The sequence below is a fragment of the Thalassophryne amazonica genome, chromosome 15 (genome assembly GCF_902500255.1).
Source record: "Thalassophryne amazonica chromosome 15, fThaAma1.1, whole genome shotgun sequence".
Lineage (NCBI taxonomy): Eukaryota > Metazoa > Chordata > Actinopteri > Batrachoidiformes > Batrachoididae > Thalassophryne > Thalassophryne amazonica.
Genome location: NC_047117.1, coordinates 69,136,443 through 69,160,296, shown reverse-complemented (window position 1 = coordinate 69,160,296; position 23,854 = coordinate 69,136,443). Strand labels below are relative to the sequence as shown.

The 23,854-nt window shown below is 42.7% G+C and overlaps 1 protein-coding gene across 1 annotated transcript in view; it reads right to left on the bottom strand.

Annotated features, from left to right (window-relative positions):
- Nucleotides 1-18,223, bottom strand: part of tyrp1b (tyrosinase-related protein 1b) — a 34,813-nt gene extending 16,590 nt beyond the window's left edge. Inside the window, exons 1-3 of the mRNA XM_034189141.1 lie at nucleotides 18,172-18,223; nucleotides 16,006-16,364; nucleotides 13,566-13,674 (exon numbers count right to left, since the gene is read on the bottom strand). Coding sequence (XP_034045032.1) covers nucleotides 13,566-13,674; nucleotides 16,006-16,364; nucleotides 18,172-18,194 — 491 coding nt within the window. The 5' untranslated portion in view covers nucleotides 18,195-18,223. The remainder of the gene's footprint in view (nucleotides 1-13,565; nucleotides 13,675-16,005; nucleotides 16,365-18,171) is intronic.
- Between the last annotated feature and the right edge of the window lie 5,631 nt (nucleotides 18,224-23,854).

The window sequence follows — 23,854 nt, the reverse complement described above, 5'->3', positions numbered from 1 at the left end:
GGTGTTAAATGCCGTCTTCCATTCGTCTCCCTTCCGGATCCGAACCAGGTGGTACGCATTCCTAAGATCAACTTTGGTGAACATTTTGGCTCCATGCAGGGGCGTGAACACCGAATCTAACAGGGGCAACGGGTATCGATTGCGAACCGTAATCTCGTTCAGCCCTCTGTAGTCAATGCATGGACGGAGTCCGCCGTCTTTTTTACCCACAAAAAAGAAAACACCGCACCCATCGGGGAGGTGGAGTTCTGAATCAACCCCGGCGGCTAAGGAGTCCCGGATGTAGGTCTCCATCGATTCGCGTTCCGGACGTGAGAGGTTGTACAATCTACTGGACGGGTACTCAGCGCCCGGAATCAAATCGATGGCACAATCGTATGGTCGGTGCGGGGGAAGAGTGAGTGCCAGATCTTTGCTGAAGACTGTCAGCAAGATCGTGGTACACCTCGGGCACCGCCGTCAGATTGGGGGGGACTATGACCTCCTCTTTAGCTGTAATTCCGGTGGAACCGAGGATCCAAGACACTCCCGGTGGCAGGTTTCGCTCCACTGTGTCACCACCCTAGACGGCCAATCAATCCGGGGATTGTGCTTCACCATCCATGGAAATCCCAGAATCACTCGGGAGGTAGAAGGTGTCACAAAAAACACGATCTCCTCCCTGTGATTCCCAGACACAACCAAGGTTACTTGCTGTCTCTGATGTGTAATTAACGGGAGTAAAGTGCCATCTAGTGCTCGTACCTTCAATGGTGAAGGCAGGGCTACCAGAGGAAGCCCTACTTCCCTGGCCCATCTGCTGTCCACCAGATTCCCTTCTGACCCCGTGTCTACCAGTGCTGGGGCGTGAAGGGTTAAATCCCCACTTAGGATTGTTACTGGGATTCGTGCTGATTTATGGGTTTTCCCTGTGTACATATTATGGCCCACCCTTAACCCAGTTCCTAAGGATGGGCGTTGGAGTTTGATCGTTGGGCAGTCTTTTAACATGTGCTCACAAGAGCCACGAAAAAACACTCCCCGCGGGCCAGCCTCCTTGTCTGATATTTGATTTTAATTGGGCTCTGCTCGTGTCCATAGCTTCGTCAGCAGGGGGAGCTGTTGCCACACGGAGCCACTCTGGCAGTGGAACGTGGGGGAAGACGACACCCTTTCGGACCCGGAGGAGGAGGGACCGGCTTGTGCCCGACCACGCCCCCGGGCTGCGCCCCGACGGTGTTCATTCAACCGGTTGTCTAAACGTATAACCACACTGACAAGCCCATCGAAGTCTTGCGGTTCGTCCTTAGCCAGTAAATGCCCTTCAGAAACTGGAGACAGTCCGTTTATGAAGGCGGCGTGGGAGCGCAACCATTATTCCAGCGGACCTCGCAGCCGCGATTGCAGAAGTCGACTGCACTAATCAGCTGCGCTCGGCGCCCCTGTCTCATTGACAGCAGCACGCTCGAGGCGGTCTCGCCTCTGTTGGGATGATCAAACACCTGTTTGAATTCCTGTACAAACCAGCGTATGACGTCAGGAGCCACGAATTCTGTTCCCAAGCGCTGTAGCCCAAGCGCGTGCCTCACCTCAAGCAAATAATCACATAAGCCACCCGGCTGGCATCTGATGCGTACATAACTGGCGCTGTGAAAAAACGAGCGAACACTGCATTAGAAGTCTGCGCACATTTCGACACAGCCTCCGTACGGTTTCTGGAGGGCTTATGTAAGCTTCAGGGGACGGTGGGGGGTTTGTTGAATGGCCAGTGGAACGTCTATCTGTGGCCCAGAGCCAGCAGGAGGAGTCACTGCCAGCAGCACTCGAGTCACGCGCTTCCACTCTGGCGGTGAGAGCCTCCACCCTCGATTGAGGACTGCATTCTGCTCGGTTACCAGATTTAACTGAGCGGTGAAAGCGGTAAGGATTTGCTGCAGATCACTTACCACGCCTCCTGCTGACGCCTGCGCTCCTTGTCTCCCATTGGCTGTTCAAGCTGTGGTTGACGCCCCTCGGGATCCATGACGAATGGCCGAGAAATCCTGTTGGGAAAGGGTCGTAACACGACCCGCAACAGGGGGCGCAAATGACGGACAATGGATAAGACAAAGAGTAACAATTTAATGTTGTGAAACGCACAACTAAATACAGACACAGATAATGCCAATTGTACACAAGGTGACGTGCGGGCAGGCTCGAAGATAGGAGACCTCTGGCGATCGGAGAGCCGGGACCCACACAGCTTCCACCACCCAACGGCCTGAAGAACACCGGAGCCGCCAAGTCCTGAGTCCCCAGGTGGTCACCGTCTTCTGTTGCACACCCTGGTACTGCTGGCAGAAGATGACAAAACAGTTATGGTGAGTGTGTATCCACACACCAGTAATCCTTCTTCTACAGGTCTTCGCGGAGGGAAACCTCCACCTCCAATACAGAATCACCTGTGCAGCTCCTGACAGTTGCTCCTTGGATGGAGTGAGAGGCGAAGACGTCGCAGACTCTCACTGCACGCCAATCCAATTACAGACTTCAGGAATACGGCTGCACACAGAACAATAATTAGTCTTCAGAAAGTATGAAATGCAGAGAATTACCTTCGACGGTAGTTGATTTCTCGGCGAGGAGGTGGAGTAATGATCCGGCTTTTGTAGAGATGGTGGTGATTGGTGACAGCTGGTGTAAACGAGTGACAGCTGTCACTCTCTGTCTCGGCGCCCTTCATGCTTGAAGCCCGCACTCCAGCAGGGCGCCGACTGGTGGTGGTGGGCCAGCAGTACCTCCTCTTCAGCGGCCCACACAACATTATGAGTATTCCCTGATCTCCGTCATCTTCCTTTGCAAGGCATACATTTGCTCCAAGATGTTATCCAACTTACGTCTGAGTTCAAGGGTTCACGCAGTCTGAGAATGTATCACTTTGCCCAACTCATTACTCATGATGGACAGGGGAGGGGTTGTGGTTCTGGTAGCAGCCGTTTTGCCAATTCTCTGGTAGGTCAGGGCAGCACATAAACCAATAAGTGCCAGCCATTCCATGATAAAACCAAATATAAATAAATCTTTGACGTCCTCCACAGAGAGTGGTACCAAGCATGCAACACGCCATTTCTCCCAGGCATCGAGAACATAGCCAGCAGGGTAGGTTCTATCTGGGCATGCAGGGTCCCCCAGCCCTGATTTCCTTGTTGAAAAAAATGGTGTCAATAGCGTTCAGAGACCAGCTGATCAATTCCATTGTTAATCCAATATAGTTTGAAGAATTCACAGTCCAGTGAAGTAGGGACTTTGAAGGTTGGAGCAGAGATAGAGGAAGAAAGAGAAGAGAGGAGGAGATGCGACCGCCCTCACCGGAGACCAAGAGCACAGTTACATACAATGAAAAAAAATAGAATGTCAGACCAACTTAATAAAGAAATTGTTTTAATTGTTTTTTCCTGAACTGTTAACATTCCTGCATTAAGCCTTCCTGTGAAGATTCTGTTGTTAAAGGCTGCAATCACTCACCTTTGTTCTCCTTGTTTCTCAGAACTTTCCTCCCTTCTTGGCTCTGAGCATCCCACCTGGCTCCAGTTTCTGTACCACACTCCTGAGATTCATTCCCACTCACTAACTCTCAAGCCTGGCTGTGTGTGCACTGCAGCTCCCGGCTTTCCACCGCTATAAGCAGGCCCTGTTTCGACTCTGCATGCTCCAGCTTCAACACTATTACGTAAAGCCTTTGTTCATCCATTATTGTAAATAAATCTCCTTTTGTTCACTTCTGTCTCGTCCTTGCTCCCAGCATTTGAGTCCATCGCCTGAACTGGACCGATCCCATCCGGACCTCTAACCACAACAAATTTCATGTCAATACAATACAGAATATGAAAAATAAAATTTAGTTTGAGCACAATGATAGTGCACTTTTAAAAGACTTAGAATGAGACTGACAAGAGTAATCTTTGAGTGCTGTAGATTATTTATAAATCAAATCAAATCAATTTTATTATATAGCGCCAAATCCCAACAAACAGTTGCCGCCAAGGTGCCTTATATTGTAAGGCAAGGCCATACAATAATTACGGAAAAACCCCAACGGTCAAAACGACCCCCTGTGAGCAAGCACTGGCAACAGTGGGAAGGAAAAACTCCCTTTTTACAGGAAGAAACCTCCAGCAGAACCAGGCTCAGGGAGGGGCAGTCTTCTGCTGGGACTGGTTGGGGCTGAGGGGAGAGAACCAGGAAAAAGACATGCTGTGGAGGGGAGCAGGAGATCAATCACTAATGATTAAATGCAGAGTGGTGCATAAGAGCAAAAAGAGAAAGAAACACTCAGTGCATCATGGAACCCCCCAGCAGTCTAAGTCTATAGCAGCATAACTAAGGGATGGTTCAGGGTCACCTGATCCAGCCCTAACTATAAGCTTTAGCAAAAAGGAAAGTTTTAAGCCTAATCTTAAAGTAGAGAGGGTGTCTGTCTCCCTGATCTGAATTGGGAGCTGGTTCCACAGGAGAGGAGCCTGAAAGCTGAAGGCTCTGCCTCCCATTTCTACTCTTACAAACCCTAGGAACTACAAGTAAGCCTGCAGTCTGAGAGCGAAGCGCTCTATTGGGGTGATATGGTACTATGAGGTCCCTAAGATAAGATGGGACCTGATTATTCAAAACCTTATAAGTAAGAAGAAGAATTTTAAATTCTATTCTAGAATTAACAGCCTAAAACCACCACCTTGGTGTGCTGATTCCAACGGTGTGGTTACCGTTTTTTTTTTTTTTTTTTTTTTTTTCGTGAAATCACTGACAAAATGCAAACACTTTACCATAAGGTGCAAACCCACTGATAACACTCAATAAGAGGAAAAACCAAATTAGACATAAGCAAAAAGTTTGTAAAAAAAAAAAAAAAAAATGTCCATATGTTGACCATGATGAGTTTGTAGAATAAAGATGGGAAGACAAGAATCTAAAGAAGGTGAGGAACAGTTCATGATCTGAATTACACCACACTGTGTCAAGCACAGTGGAGGCATTGTTATGATGTGCGCATGCATGACTGCCATTGGACCAGGGGATCAATGACGTTTATTGATGTGACTACTGATGGAAGCAGCACAATGAATTCGGGACAATATCAGGCTGTACTACTTACTCAGGTTCAGCCAAATACTGCCATAGTGATAGTAAGGAGCTTCACAGTGCAGACAAAACATCCTGACAAAGCAACCCAAGAGCTTCTCAAGGCAAAAAAACGGAATACTCTTCAATAGCCAAGTTCGTCATCTGACCTCAGCCCATTAGAACTTCTAACTTTCTGAAGACAAAACAGGGGGCAGCACAATCCCAAAAAATAAATAAATAAATAAATACCAACTGAAGTAAAGGCCTGGTAAAGCATGTCAAACGTAGGAAATGTAGGGTTTGGGGACAACTGTAAAAACACCTGTAATTCTAAAACTTTATAAAAATATTTGTGTTAAACCCTTTGAATCCTTGCTGAAAGTAGACTCATATCTTGACTGCTGTCATTCATTTCCTTTATGGTGGTGCACAGAGGCAAATATGGCAAAATTTATGTCAGTCAAAATACGTTGTTCCCAACTGTGCATGTCTGGTGAATTTCAATGCAGAATCAGTCTAAAAACTCAACTTTGAAGTGAGTGAAAGAATGTAATACTGTTTTGAAATAAATTAGTAGCTGTTGCAGGAACAGTATATTCCACGAAAGGTACATATTTTCCAGGTTTTTCAATGAAATCAAATCAAATCAAATCAATTTTATTTATATAGTGCCAAATCACAATAAACAGTTGCCCCAAGGCGCTTTATATTGTAAGGAAAAAGCCATACAATAATTACAGAAAACCCCATGTCAAAACGACCCCCTGTGAGCAAGCACTTGGCGACAGTGGGAAGGAAAAACTCCCTTTTAACAGGAAGAAACCTCTAGCAGAACCAGGCTCAGGGAGGGGCAGTCTTCTGCTGGGACTGGTTGGGGCTGAGGGGAGAGAATCAGGAAAAAGACATGCTGTGGAAGATAGCAGAGATTAATCACTAATGATTAAATGCAGAGTGGTGCATACAGAGCAAAAAGAGAAAGAAACACTCAGTGCATCATGGGAACCCCCCAGCAGTCTAAGTTTATAGCAGCATAACTAAGAGATGGTTCAGGGTCACCTGATCCAGCCCTAACTATAAGCTTTAGCAAAAAGGAAAGTTTTAAGCCTAATCTTAAAAGTAGAGAGGGTGTCTGTCTCCCTGATCCGAATTTGGAGCTGGTTCCACAGGAGAGGAGCCTGAAAGCTGAAGGCTCTGCCTCCCATTCTACTCTTACAAACCCTAGGAACTACAAGTAAGCCTGCAGTCTGAGAGCGAAGCGCTTTATTGGGGTGATATGGTACTATGAGGTCCCTAAGATAAGATGGGACCTGATTATTCAAAACCTTATAAGTAAGAAGAAGAATTTTAAATTCTATTCTAGAATTAACAGGAAGCCAATGAAGAGAGGCCAATATGGGTGAGATATGCTCTCTCCTTCTAGTCCCCATCAGTACTCTAGCTGCAGCATTTGAATTAACTGAAGGCTTTTCAGGGAACTTTTAGGACAACCTGATAATAATGAATTACAATAGTCCAGCCTAGAGGAAATAAATGCATGAATTAGTTTTTCAGCATAACTCTGAGATATTGCGCAAATGCAAAAAAGCAGTCCTACATATTTGCTTAATATGCGCATTGACGGACATATCCTGATCAAAAATGACTCCAAGATTTATCACAGTATTACTAGAGGTCAGGGTAATGCCATCCAGAGTAAGGATCTGGTTAGACACCATGTTTCTAAGATTTGTGGGGCCAAGTACAATAACTTTTTTTTAACAGTTTTATCTTAATTTAAAAGCAGGAAATTAGAGGTCATCCATGTCTTTATGTCTGTAAGACATTCCTGCAGTTTAACTAATTGGTGTGTGTCCTCATGGATAGATAAAGCTGGGTATCATCTGTGTAACAATGAAAATTGTTTCTAATTCTGCTTTCTAATAATACTGCCTAAGGGAAGCATGTATAAAGTGATTAAAATTGGTCCTAGCACAGAACCTTGTGGAACTCCATAATTAACCTTAGTCTGTGAAGAAGACTCCCCATTTACTATCAATAAATTGTAAATCTATTAGATAAATATGATTCAAAACCACCGCAGTGCAGTGCCGTTAATACCTATGGCATGCTCTAATCTCTGTAATAAAATGTTATGGTCAACAGTATCAAAAGCAGCACTGAGGTCTAACAGGACAAGCACAGAGATGAGTCCACTGTCTGAGGCCATAAGAAGATCATTTGTAACCTTCACTAATGCTGTTTCTGTACTATAATGAATTCTAAAACCTGACTGAAACTCTTCACATAGACCATTCCTCTGCAGTTTTACAACTACCCTTTCAAGGATTTTTGAGAGAAAGGAAGGTTGGAGATTGGCCTATAATTAGCTAAGATAGCTGGGTCACAGTGATGGCTTTTTAAGTAATGGTTTAACACTTGGAAGACCAAGGACTGGTCAAATGACCAATCTACCTCTAAAGGCCCACAGGATGGTCAATGACCAAGATCCCCTGTGGAGAGCTACTTCTGTATGTAAACAAGGAAGTCTCAGAACACCTCAGGGGAGGGGCTGACTTGGCTAGCCACATTCTTGTGTTTGCATATTTAATGTCTGAAAGGGCTGCTGATTTGTGCTTATGTGGATAAATAACTTTACCCAGGGGGAGAGATGAAATTTTGTTTTCTGAATTGTATTGAAACGTACCAAAATGCACACCAAAATAAAACTTTGTTTTCTGGATTTTATTGAAATGTACCAAAATGTACCAAAAATTACACCAAAAGAAAACTTTGTTTTCTGAATTGTATTGAAATGTACCAAAAAACACACCAAAAGAAAACTTTTGTTTTCTGAATTGTATTGAAATGTACTAAAAAACACACCAAAAGAAAACTTTGTTTTCTGGATTCCCGTTAGGGGTCGCCACAGCAGATCAATCATTTCCATTTCACCCTGTCCTCTGTATCTTCCTCTGTCACACCAACCACCTGCATGTCCTCCCTCAGCACATCCATAAACCTCCTCTTTGTCCTCCCTCTTCTCCTCCTGCCTGGTGGATCCATCATCAGCATCCTTCTCCCTATATACCCTGGGTCCCTCCTCTGCACATGTCCAAACCATCTCAATCTCGCCTCTCTGACTTTGTCTCCAAACCGTCCCACCTGAGCTGTCCCTCTGATATGTTCATTCCTAATCTTGTCCATTCTTGTCACTCCCAAAGAGAATCTCAACATCTTCAGCTCTGCCACCTCAAGCTCTGCCTCCTGTCTTTTTGTTAGTGCCACCGTCTCTAAACCGTACAACATAGCTGGTCTCACTACTGTTTTGTAAACTTTCGCCTTCACTCTTGCTGATATTCTTCAGTCACAAATCACTCCTGCCACCTTTCTCCACCCACTCCACCCTGCCTGCACTCTCTTCTTCACCTCTCTACCACACTCTCCATTACTTTGAACAGTTGACCCCAAATATTTAAACTCATCTACTTTCACCACTTCTACTCCTTGTAACTGCACTATTCCACTGGGCTCCCTCTCATTCACACACATGTACTTGGTCTTGCTTCTACTGAGTTTCATTCCCCTTCTCTCCAAAGCATATCTCCACTTCTCCAGACTAGACTCAACTTGCTCTCTACTCTCACTACAGATCACAATGTCATCTGCAAACATCATAGTCCATGGGGACTCCTGTCTGATCTCATCCGTCAACCTGTCAATCACCACTGCAAACAAGAAAGGACTCAGAGCTGATCCTTGATGTAATCCCACCTCCACCTTGAATGAGTCTGTCATTCCGACTGCGCATCTCATGCAAACACAAGAATGTGGCTAGCCAAGTCAGCCCCTCCCCTGAGGTGTTCTGAGACTTCCTTGTTTACATAACAGAAGTAGCTCTCCACTGGGGATCTTGGGGTCATTTCACTCTTTGTGGACTTTACAGGTAGAAGAGAAAAGCTTGGACCTCCCAGTGTTAATTACTGCCACCTTAAAAGCCTGTGGTACATAGCCAACTAATAAAGATAGATTGATCATATTTAAGATCGAAGCATTAATTAATGAACTAATCAGTAACTATTGTGTTTCGAAACAGATACAGAATGTTTTGCAAAAATAGCCTGTAGTTATTGAGATAATGCATCTTAAAAAAAGACTGTGCCTATTGCTTTAAGTGGAAAGGAGTTGCTGCTCGCCCCCAAAAGGGAGGTAAAATATAATGGCTGAAGACAAATCTCCTGTGTGTTGGTATGTTGCAGTAACCAGATCGCAACATTTTGAGTTCAACTTTTGTAACATGTACAGAATCCCAAAATAAAACATTTGAGACCTAAATTGAGTTTCTACATGCAAATATGGAGAATTGTGAGACTTTAATGTTGTTTAACAGTCACATTCAACCGTGGGAAAAAAAAGAGAAAGATTTTTTTACAAGAAGGCCCCTTTAAGAAGCTTATGTTTCTATGGGGCTTGTGTTCAAAATGTGAAAAGGAAAGGGTGAGTATAACTTATTATTATTATTAGTTTTAACATCACATGTTTGGTGAAGACTACACAAAGGCTTTATCACCTGCGGATGAGAATTACTTCAAAAGTTAATCTACTGTAGTCCTCAGTTGACATGGAAGATTGTTAATTACATATTTACGTACTGTTAGTTGGAATATTTTAATTCCCTTCACTCCAGCCAAAGATAATTGAGTCTTATAGCAGCAGCATCTGAAACTGAAAGTCACCCCAGGCACAGCATAACCCATTTGTACTGATTTTTAAGATTTAATTTTGTGGGTTTTTTTTTTTCTGTTTTATGATAATGCAAAACTACATCTTGGACTCACTCTCATTATCTGCCGTTGTAATTTGGATTATGTTGGGCAGACCTTTGCCTTCTGTTGGCACAAGACCAGGGGGGTGATAGTTCCAAAAAGATCATTTGACAATGTACAATATAGTGTTATTGTGTTTACTGTTGTGCTGTTGAAAAGCTAGCATACAAATAATATACACCATCTAATCCTGGTTAGAAACAGCGCTAAACCATATTAAGGTTAGTTAAAACCAAGTTCTCAGTTCAGGTCATATGTTATATTGGGACAGATATTTGTAGAGTGCACACGGAAAGTATTCACAACACTAACACTTAGGCAGTATTATTAGACGGCATTGCTTAAATTTTCATTGTTATGCAGATGATACCCAGCTTTATCTATCCATGAAGCCAGAGGACACACACCAATTAGCTAAACTGCAGGATTGTCTTACAGACATAAAGACATGGATGACCTCTAATTTCCTGCTTTTAAATTCAGATAAAACTGTTAAAAAAAAGTTATTGTACTTGGCCCCACAAATCTTAGAACATGGTGTCTAACCAGATCCTTACTCTGGATGGCATTACCCTGACCTCTAGTAATACTGTGAGAAATCTTGGAGTCATTTTTGATCAGGATATGTCATTCAATGCGCATATTAAACAAATATGTAGGACTGCTTTTTTGCATTTATGCAATATCTCTAAAATTAGAAAGGTCTTGTCTCAGAGTGATGCTGAAAACTAATTCATGCATTTATTTCCTCTAGGCTGGACTATTGTAATTCATTATTATCAGGTTGTCCTAAAAGTTCCCTGAAAAGCCTTCAGTTAATTCAAAATGCTGCAGCTAGAGTACTGACAGGGACTAGAAGGAGAGAGCATATCTCACCCATATTGGCCTCTCTTCATTGGCTTCCTGTTAATTCTAGAATAGAATTTAAAATTCTTCTTCTTACTTATAAGGTTTTGAATAATCAGGTCACATCTTATCTTAGGGACCTCATAGTACCATATCACCCCAATAGAGCGCTTCGCTCTCAGACTGCAGGCTTACTTGTAGTTCCTAGGGTTTTGTAAGAGTAGAATGGGAGGCAGAGCCTTCAGCTTTCAGGCTCCTCTCCTGTGGAACCAGCTCCCAGTTCGGATTAGGGAGACAGACACCCTCTCTACTTTTAAGATTAGGCTTAAAACTTTCCTTTTTGCTAAAGCTTATAGTTAGGGCTGGATCAGGTGACCCTGAGCCATCCCTTAGTTATGCTGCTATAGACTTAGACTGCTGGGGGGTTCCCATGATGCACTGAGTGTTTCTTTCTCTTTTTGCTCTGTATGCACCACTCTGCATTTAATCATTAGTGATTGATCTCTGCTCCCCTCCACAGCAGGTCTTTTTCCTGGTTCTCTCCCTCAGCCCCAACCAGTCCCAGCAGAAGACTGCCCCTTCCTGAGCCTGGTTCTGCTGGAGGTTTCTTCCTGTTAAAAGGGAGTTTTTCCTTACCACTGTCGCCAAGTGCTTGCTCACAGGGGGTCGTTTTGACCGTTGGGGTTTTTACGTAATTATTGTATGGCCTTGCCTTACAATATAAAGTGCCTTGGGGCAACTGTTTGTTGTGATTTGGCGCTATATGAATAAAATTTATTGATTGATTGACTTCACTTTTCCACATTTTGTTATGTTACAGCCTTATTCCAAAATAGATGAAATTCATTTCCCATAAAAATATAGTGTGAAGTGAACGGGAGTCTCCAGCTCTCCCTGGAAGCAACACCAATCCATCATTGCAGGTTACTCCCCCAGTCAATGCAGGTACCTATTCACAGCTGGGTGGGCTGGGACAATGCTAATGAAGGGTCTTGACCAAGGAGACACACACACACACACACACACACACACACTGGAATCAACCCCAGATCTATACACTGGAACTCCATCTCCTACCACAAAACCACCTATTCTGCAGATGGCTTTTGAATTCTCCAACCCCAATTTCAATGAAGTAGGGACGTTGTGTAAAATGTAAATTAAAAACAGAATACAATGATTTGAAAATCCTCTTCAACCTATATTTAATTGAATACACCACAAAGACAATATACTTAATGTTCAAACTGATAAACTTTATTGTTTTTGTGCAAATATTTGCTCATTTTGACATGGACGCCTGCAACACGTTTCAAAAAAGCTGGGACAGTGGTATGGTTACCACTGTGTTACATCACCTTTCCTTCTAACAACACTCAATAAGCATTTGGGAACTGAGGACACTAATTGTTGAAGCTTTGAAGGTGGAATTCTTTCCCATTCTTGCTTAACGTACAACTTCAGTTGTTCAACAGTCCGGGGTCTCCGTTGTCGTATTTTGCGCTTCATAATGCGCCACACATTTTCAATGGGCGACAGGTCTGGACTACAGGCAGGCCAGTCTAGTACCCGCACTCTTTTACTACGAAGCCACGCTGTTGTAACACGTGCAGAATGTGGCTTGGCATTGTCTTGCTGAAATAAGCAGGGACATCTCCGAAAAAGACATTGCTTGGATGGCAACATGCGTTGCTCCAAAATCTGGATGTACCTTTCAGCATTGATGGTGCCATCACAGATGTGTAAGTTGTCCATGCCATGGACACTAACACACCCCCATACCATCACAGATGCTGGCTTTTGAAGTTGCTGGTAACAATCTGGATGGTCCTTTTCCTTGTTTGTCCGGAGAACACGACGTCCATGATTTGAACAATTTGAAATGTGGACTCCTCAGACCACAACACACTTCTCCACTTTGCGTCTGTCCATTTCAAATGAGCTCGGGCCCAGAGAAGACGGCGGTGTTTCTGGATGTTGTCGATGTATGGCTTTCACTTTGCATGGTAGAGTTTTAACTTGCACTTGTAGATGTAGCGACGAACTGTGTTAACTGACAATGGTTTTTTGAAGTGTTCTTGAGCCCAAGTGGTAAGATCCTTTACACAATGTCAGTTTTTAATGCAGTGCCACCTGAGGGATCAAAGGTCACGGGCATTTAATGTTGTTTTTTGGCCTTGCCGTTTACATGTAGAAAGTTCTCCAGATTCTCTGAATCTTCTGATTATATTAGGGACTGTAGATGATGGAATCCCTAAATTCCTTGCAATGTGAACATTGAGAAACATTGTACTTAAACTGTTGGACTATTTTTTTCATGCAGTTGTTCACAAAGTGGTGATCCTCTCCCCACCTTTGCTTGTGAACAGCTGAGACTTTTGGGGATGCTCCTTTTATACCCAATCATGACACTAACCTGTTTCCAATTAACCTGATTACCTGTGGAATGCTCCAAACAGGTGTTCTTTGAGCATTCTTCAACTTTCCCAGTCTTTTGTTGCCCCTGTCCCAGCTTTTTTGAAATGTGTTGCAGGCATCCATTTCTAAATGAGCAAATATTTGCACAAAAACAAAAAAGTCTATCAGTTTGAACATTAAATATCTTGTCTATGTGGTGTATTCAGCTGAATATAGGTTGAAGGGGATTTGCAAATCATTGTATTCTGTTTTTATTTACATTTCACACAATGTCCCGACTTCATTGGAACTGGGGTTGTAGCACGGTTTTCATTCTAAACATGGATGACCAATAACTTATGCGCACGCCAGATGCTTGTGTAACAGTCTGAATGATATTTGCTGTTGCCCCAGTACTCGGAATAATATGACATGCTCATGTACCGTCTTGTGCAGATGACCAGGTCAGGATGGATCGTCCTCTTAGCTTGGTCCAAAGCATTTACAAATGCTTGCTTCTGAGCGGTGCTCATCTGTATTATGTTCCTTCTTACTGTAGAGAGAATTGAATGGAGGTAGACAGGAGGGTAGGCAGAGAGAAAATGAAGCGTAGGAGGAATGAAATCTGAAAACTTGAAGAGGAGGTGGAAACTCAGGGCCTGATTTATTAAAAGTTTGTCTATAAAAACGTGCATAAAGCGGAACTGCACTTGCAAATACACCTGCATGCTGAGGTAATAATGGTGTGCAATGAGGATTGCATCTGTCAAATGCACAAAATAGCGTGGATTATTAGTTCAGTCCATAAATATGCATTCATAAATATGCAATTTGGGGTTTGTCCACCCGAGAGCACAAAAGCATGGAAATAGGTGATGCTTGCATATGCAGTTCAAAAGGAAATTTTGGTTCTGTACAACCCCTGGCAAAAATTATGGAATCACTGGCCTCGGAGGATGTTCATTCAGTTGTTTAATTTTGTAGAAAAAAAAGCAGATCACAGACATGACACAAAACTAAAGTAATTTCAAATGGCAACTTTCTGGCTTTAAGAAACACTATAAGAAATCAAGAAAAAAAGATTGTGGCAGTCAGTAACGGTTACTTTTTTTAGACCAAGCAGAGGAAAAAAATATGGAATCACTCAATTCTGAGGAAAAAAATTATGGAATCACCCTGTAAATTTTCATCCCCCAAACTAACACCTGCATCAAATCAGATCTGCTCGTTGACATTGACCCTATGTCATGACATTGACCCTATGTGTCTTTTTGCAAGGAATGTTTTTGCAGTTTTTGCTCTATGGCAAGATGCATTATCATCTTGAAAAATGATTTCATCATCCCCAAACATCCTTTCAATTGTCCAAAATATCAACGTAAACTTGTGCATTTAATGATGATGTAATGACAGCCATTTCCCCAGTGTCTTTACCTGACATGCAACCCCATATCATCAATGACTGTGGAAATTTACATGTTCTCTTCAGGCAGTCATCTTTATAAATCTCATTGGAACGGCACCAAACAAAAGTTCCAGCATCATCACCTTGCCCAATGCAGATTCGAGATTCATCACTGAATATGACTTTCATCCAGTCATCCACAGTTGCTTTTCCTTAGCCCATTGTAACCTTGTTTTTTTCTGTTTAGTTGTTAATGATGGCTTTCGTTTAGCTTTTCTGTATGTAAATCCCATTGCCTTTAGGCGGTTTCTTACAGTTCGGTCACAGACATTGACTCCAGTTTCCTCCCATTCGTTCCTCATTTGTTTTGTTGTGCATTTTCGATTTTTGAGACATATTGCTTTAAGTTTTGTGTTTTGACGCTTTGATGTCTTCCTTGGTCTACCAGTATGTTTGCCTTTAACAACCTTCCCATGTTGTTTGTATTTGGTCCAGAGTTTAGACACAGCTGACTGTGAACAACCAACATCTTTTGCAACATTGCGTGATGATTTACCCTCTTTTAAGAGTTTGATAATCCTCTCCTTTGTTTCAACTGACATCTCTCATGTTGGAGCCATGATTCATGTCAGTCCACTTGGTGCAACAGCTCTCCAAGGTGTGATCACTCCTTTTAGATGCAGACTAATGAGCAGATCTGATTTGATGCAGGTGTTAGTTTTGGGGATGAAAATTTACAGGGTGATTCCATAATTTATTCCTCAGAATTGAGTGAGTCCATATTTTTTTCCCTCTGCTTGGTCTAAAAAAGTAACCGTTACTGACTGCCACAATCTTTTTTTCTTGATTTCTTATAGTGTTTCTTAAAGCCAGAAAGTTGCCATTTGAAATGACTTTAGTTTTGTGTCATGTCTGTCATCTGCTTTTTTTCTACAAAATTAAACAACTGAATGAACATCCTCCGAGGCTGTTGATTCCATAATTTTTTGCCAGGGGTTGTAGTTTAACCGATTGCGCTTGACTGAAAAACACAACTGTACGCACAGAGCGCACACAGTTGTGCATTCCGCTGGCACACAGCGAGCTGTCTGTGCTTTCCTCCGAGCAGCACGCACAGCTGTCTATGTGGGACAATTCACACATATCTGTGCACGCTGCGTGTCATAAAATCAATAAAATATGAGACTATTCAAGTACTGAGCTGTCTTGCATGAATATTAGAACTGGATAAAGAGGTGTCTTGCACCTACATCCAGTGACTTAAGTGGCTGATTTCATTTCAGTTTACGCTTATGGCCATTAACACATGTAAAATCCTCATTTAAAAACTGCTGTCTTACCCACAAATCTGTCTCCACCCCAACAGGCAAAAGTTTGGACTGGTCATGCAATTTAGCACTCGTTATCTGGAATCTTTGTAAATCAGGCCCTCAGTGTTTAGGTTGGCATAAAAATACTCTGTTCAGACAACATCCTCACCCACAGAGATCCTCTGATCACAGTTTACTCCCATCAGCCCGTGTCGGCATCGGCCACAGTTGTAACCGCTGAAATTCCCGTTGCATTGACATGTGCGATTGAAAAATCTTAGCGGCCACCTCTCTCTGTCATCACGGCCGGCGTATGGGTACTGGGGTCCGTGACGTCGGTTGTCAGCAACAATGGCCACACACCGTCCTCGCCCTGTGCTGGCGCCACATTCATCTCCCACAGTGCTGGTAGGAGAAGGGCAGCACTGGCCACTGCGCAGAACCTCAGTGGTGACGCATTCTCGAGGAAACTGGGCCAATGTCAGGGCGGCACATAAGGTCACCACCAGGAGGCCAACACTCAAAATTCTAAATAGTCCAGAGGGAAGAAAAGCAAAGCAAGAAAAGAGAGAATTTAGGGTTGAAGAGGGTAACAGTTGTAGGTGTGATAAAGAGAACAAAGGATAAGAACACTCAGTTTGATGTGGTTATGTACATTTTCAGGAATGCTTTTATAAAATCTGAGATGCTGAAAGGTTTCCCATATTCACTCTGTCACTCTAATGTCTCAAACGCCATTGTTTGGCGAAGGGCTCTCCTAGATTAGCTAGCTATGTTTTTCCATCCTAGTTTAGCTTGTTAGCATGTCATTTTTCTTAGGGTCATTGGGGTGGGGGTGGGGTGGGGGGGGGGATCTGGAGCTTATCCCAGCAGTCGTAGGGCGTGAGGCGGGATACACCCTGGACAGGATGCCAATCTGTCGCAGGGCCACATACTGACAAACAATCTACCTAATCTTCATGTTTTTGTATGTGGGAGGAAGCCAGAGCACCCAGAGGAAACCCACACAAACACAGGGAGAACATGCAAACTCCAAACACAAATGCAAACACAGGTCGGACTCGATCCTATGATCTTCTTGCTGTGAGGCAACAGTGCTAACCACTAAGCCACCATGTTGCCACACAGGAACCAATCAAATTCAAGGCCAAACGGCAACATGGATGCTGGTGTACCACCTATTCTTAAAAACAAACAAAAAACATTGATGACCAAGTCTGTAAGATAACACTTTATTTATTTATTTTTTTTATTCTTTTTTTTTTTTTTTTTTTTTTTTTTGCATATACAGCATCTTTAAATTGAAGGAAATGTCTGCTAGGCACACCCACTGTCCCTCCGTGCTTTGCCATAAAAGCTGGAGTCCCTTTAGGGGCTTTTGTGACATATGTCACAGTAGTGTAAAATGAGCTGTTTCACTTAGAAATGTTGCTTTTAGCGGGGTAATTTCTACCTGAACACTCAGAATAAGGAAAATTTGAAGATGGCTAATATGAAATCCAAACTATACTTCACTGTAATATCTCTATTAAAAACTGATTTGGCACATGAAGACCCCTTTAAATTTGAGACTTTATTTCCATTAACAATGACTCTGTTTATTATTGTTTTTGTTAAACCCCAGTTTTGACTGGATGTACATTCAAAATGCTCCACACAGTTCACAGCACTTTCAGATGTTTGGTCTGAAGATAGATAAACTAAATCCATATACACATTCAGTATAGTAAAGTAGATTAAAAAAAAAGTGCAACTCCTTTAACTATTTGGAATTAAAGTTTTATGTCCATGTATTTTTTCAACATCACTGATTGTGTTCAGGGTGTGTGCTGGAGCATATTTGCAGAAAGAAGAGAAATTTCAAGCACTGAAAGTACATTTTCATTAAATAGAACAAGTTGCTCAGCTCGTCTTTTGTTAAAGCCAATCGTGTTAACATTGTTCTGAAATTTCCAGTCTTACACGCCCCTGCAGACAGTAAGAGTCCTTATTCATAATTTACCGAGCCATTAGCTTTCAAGTTCAGAAATGCTTTCTACAAGAAGAGTCTGATTTGCTTCAACCTTTGTGTTTTGCTTGTTTTTTTTAAAAAAAAAAAGACCTTGTTGATCAGGAATGAAAGGAATGACTAATTATATGTGAAAAGCAACTATTTTGCAACAAAACAGGCACATGAATATCCAAGAAGAGTTTTCCAGTTCAATTATGTTGCACTGGTGCATTGATACTGCAGAGTACTAACAAATAATGCAGCAATCAGTAACACTACAAACCGTGATGGAGGAAATTACTGCATTTTATTTTTTAAAGTGTGAACATATTGTTTCAGTCCTACCTCTGGCCATGCATGCTGGTCATCTCTCCTCTGCAGAACTAAATTCCCCCCAGCAGGGGTAGGCCTGTTATACTGCTGGTGTAAGTATTGTAGCTACGGAGCACATGACCAGGCCCGTGTGCAGCAAAAGAACACCATCACAGGACACACACTGTTTAACAGACACACATGAGCGTCATTCGTGTTACGGAATATTTTTTTTCATGCTCCTTGTGATCAAACTCCAAATGATGACTATCAGCATGATCTCTTACCAAATAAAAGAATCGGTTGTGGATTGTGCATTTTAGGTCACATTAAAGTTACTTCTGGTCATTTTTAGATAACTAATGTTATCCAAGCATCAACCTTTGGTTCGGACTCCTGACAAATGAAGCCATTTTGTAAGTGGCAAATCTTGCATTTGGCTCCAAAAGAGTGTCAATCCTCATAGACTGCCATGTTAAAATCCCCATGTTACAGCAGAAATAAACATGTTTACAGCCTGGTACAAAAGCAAATGCGGGTTTCAACCATACAACTGAACCTCAGTATGGCACGAGTTGGGTAGCGCCTAAAAACCAGCTGTGTAATAATACAATAACATACTTTTGGAGGGCGGTATGCACTCGGTCATTTTGGCTGAGTGGGCATGGACGGAGGGACTCAGAAAATGCATACCGCACGACAACTGCATGTTATTTGCATTATTATCACTTACTGAGATACACAACACGTGGAATCACATTAACAATATTTAATGTCATTTCAAAACGCACAACACCCAGCAAACGCGTACATAAAAAGTTGGCTCACTTAAACTTGTCATGTTGGCTGGCGCGCTCTGCTCTCCAAATTCGCCAGTGCGTCCTCATCAAGTTTGCTGCTTTGGCTGCTGTTCATTGTCGTACTATCCATGAGAAAATCATCTGTAATGTCCATAATGGGACCAACACACACTTCTCGCCTTTTCATCTTTTTCCTCTGTGGACAGTTCTTGGGTTGTGCATGCTATGACGTCATCACTTTATGCACAGCGGACCTTACCTTACACGGTCGACTGCATGCAACAGATGGAAATGGGTCCAGGATGCAGGGCCCCAGGAGAAACAAGGAGAAAATGACAATAGAAGGGCATAGGGGCCAGGAAGGGCACCCACCAGAGCCTCCGGGGCAGCCCGAAGAACCACCAGTGGAAAGGCCCAGTCGGAGCCAGAACATACACCCTCACTGCTCCTCACCCTCACAGAGGCACAGGAAGCAACCCCACACACCAGGGGAACTACACAGGGTGCTGGCGTAGGCCCACAAAAGAGGGTGCCCCAGAATCACACCACCTGGGTCACGGCCCCCACAGGGAGGCGTGAGGGGCAGCAGGGACGAGGGGTCAAGGGGCCAGCATGACTGAACCGAAAGCCCAGGCAGAGACCACCGAGCCCAACAAGGGCGGGATCTGGCCTCCAGAAAAGGGGCTGGAGCACAACCCCGGAGCAAGGAAGCATGAGACTCCCCCGACACAGCCAGCAGGACTCCCCTCCAAGACCTCACCCCAGCCCCTCATTCAACCCCCCACAAAACCAAAACCCAAGATCAGGAGAGCACCCAAGCGAGAATGGGGCAATACCGAAAGAGATCATGCCTCCCATCCCCCCAGCAGCTGCCCCCCCCACACACACACACACACCCAGAGTAGGGCCCCGAGACCACGGCAGAACCAGGCAGACGAAGCACCCCTCACCCCAATGCCCCAGACTTCCCCAGCCATCTGGGGTTGACCCCACATGCCACACTCACCCTACCTAACAAACCCACACTTGTTATTATAATTAATCTCCCTTGATGTGTACGACCCCCTAAGTGAGCAAGGATAAAGTGTTGCATTAAAAGCAGGGCAGGAATGACAGGTGGCAGACTGCCATGGGAGGCCACGGCACACTGCTGCACCACAGCCTGCCCTGCAAACCCACCACCGCCTAGTGAACCCCAACTCTAAATTGGTGAATGTGTTTACAAAATGAGTAGAAATAAAGTGTGTGCATTAAAATGGTAGGGCAGGAGTGGTGGATGGTGGCTGCTGTGGGAGGCTGCAGTGCACAGCTGTGCCAGAGACTGCCCTGCAAACCCATCACCAACACCTGACCACAAACCTATATGAATCCCCTATAATGTGCTACTTAAAACCCAATATAATGTGCGTGCAAGTACTGAGTGAGTGAGTGCATCGAAAGGGTGTGATACATGAGGGCAAACCCCAAGCAGCTGGCGGAAGGGAGAGGCACAGTGCAGGGAGCGGGCCATGCACACCGGCCCCCCAAGCCCACCCTCAGACCCAAGGGAGGTGCCAGGGCAACCACAAGATGGGGAAGATTCAGGCAGTCCCAGAGGAGCACTGGAAGCCCAGGGGAACAACAAACCAACATGGGGGACAGGGGGGCAGGCAGCGGCAGGGGCAACCGGGGAGCCACCGGTAGACAGGCGGGACCCAAAAACCCGGAGGGAGAGGCAGGGGCATGGAAGGCCACATATGCGCCGAGCTCCAGAGAGAGGCACCACCCCCAGCCCAGGCACTGGACCCCAGTCCTTACATGGCAGAGCGGACAAAACCCTCACACAAAAATGAACGATCGCTGCCCAATTTTGAGATTTTTTTTTCAAATTTATTAAAAATAACAAAACCAGGAGATCACATGTATGAATGTATTCACAGCCTTTTCATAAAGGTCAAAATTAAGCTGAGGTGCATCCTGTTTCCACTGATCAACCTTGAGATGTTTCTACAGCTTAACTGGAGTCCACCTGGGGTAAATTCAGTTGATTGGACATGATTTGGAAAGACACAAACCTGTCTACATATAAGGTCCCATAGTAGACAGTACATGTCAACTCACAAACCAAGCATGAAATCAAAGGAATTGTCTGTAGACCTCTGGGACAAGATCGTCTTGAGGCACAAAACTGAAGAAGAGTATAGAAACATTTCGCCTGCTTTGAAGGTCCCTATGTGCAGAGTGGCCTCCATCATTCATAAAAGTAAGAAGTTCAGAGTTGGCCGCCTGCCTAAACTGAGCAATCTTGGAAGAGTCAGGGATGTGACCGAGAAAACAATGGTCACTCTGTCAGAGCTTCAGCATTCCTATCTATAGAAAGAGGAGAACTTTACAGAAGAACAACCATCTCTGCAGCAATCCACCAATGGCCTGTATGGTAGAGTGGCCAGACGGAAGCCACTCCTTAGTAAAAGGTACATGACAGCCCAGCTGGAGTTTGCCAAAAGTCACCTGATGGACTCTCAGACTATGAGAAACAAAATTCTCTGGTCTTATAAGAAAAAGATTGAACTCTCTGGTGTGAAAGTCAGGCATCATGTTTGGAGGAATCCAGGTACCATCCCTACAGTGAAGCATGGTGGTGGCAGCATCATGCTGTGGGGATGTTTTTCAGCCGCAGGAACTGGGAGACTAGTCAGGAATGATGGAAAGATGAATGCAGCAATGTACCGAGTCATCCTGGATGAAAACCTGCTCCAGAGCGCTCTTGACCTCAAATTGGGGTGATGGTTCTTCTTTCAGCAGGACAATGATCCTAAGCACACAGCCAAGATATCAAAGAAATGGCTTCAGGACAACTCTGTGTAGGTCCTTGAATGGTCCAGCGAGAGCCCAGACCCGAATCTTATTGAACATCTCTGGAGAGATCTGAAAATGGCTGTGCACCGACACTCCCCATCCAACCTGATGGAGCTTGAGAGGTGCTGCAAAGGTGAATGGACAAAACTGCCCAAAGATAGGTGCACCAAGCTTGTAGTATCATTGTCTGCCTGTCAATCCTGGGGCCTTTCCAGGATTCTGAAGCTTTCTATTACAGGCCTACCTGAAGGTTTAAGGGTATCTATTTGGCTCCTAAAGGACCACAAGCCCCTCAACATTCTCCATGTTGTATTATTGTCCTAATTCACTGCAGTAACACCAATTACAACACATTTATTGGTGATATGGAGAACAGCAAACACCCTCTTTTATCTACATTCTTCTGTTTTGTAGTATTATTGATTACTGGACTTGTCTCTTAGCATCTGTGTCTTGTGCAGTAATACACATACGCACCTAATTACTGGTTTGCATACAGTATATAGTATCACAGAGTGTAGTCTTAGAGTGACAGAAAAAAAAAAAAAATCAACCAGCAGACACAGATGGAAACCCAAAATTTTAATTGTGTGCTTCTCCAATAATGGTGCAACGGTCAAGTTCTGTCAACTGAAAATCAAATCAACTTCCCGACATGTGGAAATATTCTGTTTTGCTTTTAAATCAATACATTTTTACAGCACTGTGCAAATTGAAACTGGAGTACTACCAAAGCACTTTGTGAGTACACTGTGTTGAAACAGCAATAAAACAGGAAACGACATTATGCCCGCTGCCCTGCTATCATTGTTTTCATCCGCTTTCAAAAGTGTAACTGATGGGGGTCACTATTAATATTATATTAAAACTATTATTATCAAAAACATTCCTTAATTTAATTCTGGCCTCAAGATACAATGCTTATCAATGGGATTCACAAATTCTTATCAAAACCACAAAATGATTTAAAAAAAAAAATCTTGTCGCTGTTCAGTCATTCTTACCAGTACACACACTATTATTCCATGGAACATCCAGTTTTCCAATGGAAGCAAAGAACTTTTCTGAGGGAAAGTATGAATGGAAAATTTACAACACTAATTTATATATAGTGTTGTATACAGTATATATATATATATATATATATATATATATATATATATATATATATATATATTGTATACAACAATATATACAACATATTACTATATTATTATATTGTTATATATATTGTTATATTATATTACAATATATATAACAATATATTATTATATAACAATATAACTATACAATATAACACACTGTATGTATATATATATATATATATATATATATATATATATATATATATATATATATATATATATATATTGTGTACAACAATATATACAACATAACAATATATTACTATATTATTATATTGTATATATATTGTTATATTATAACAATATATATAACAATATATTATTATATAACAATATAACTATACAATATAACACACTGTATCTATATATATATATATATATATATATATATATATATATATATATATATATATGTGTGTATGTATGTATGTATGTATGTATGTATGTATGTATGTATGTATACATAGATAGATAGATAGATAGATAGATAGATAGATAGATAGATAGATAGATAGATAGATAGATAGATAGATAGATAGATAGATAGATAGATAGATAGATAGATAGATTACTGCCACAATACAGCTCTATGGGTGATCGTCTCACCGCTACACAGAGGAGAACAAAAAACATCAAAAAATGGATTCATATCAGATACGTTGTTTATTTTACTTTCTGGAAGACATATAATGGTAGAACGCTTCAGAACTCAGAGTTTGGAAGAAATGCAGAATGAAAGAAGAATTACAGTCTGTTGTTTTCCTTGTTAGTCGAAACTAATCTATACTCGTACAATATAACATGAATTCATTCAGAATAAATACCAAAGCCAAAATACTGAAATGCATCAGAATGGGCAACCTTTAATATGAAAACTAAAACACTTTTACAGCCAAACATTACAAGACATTAGGGAATGGATGCATGAACATT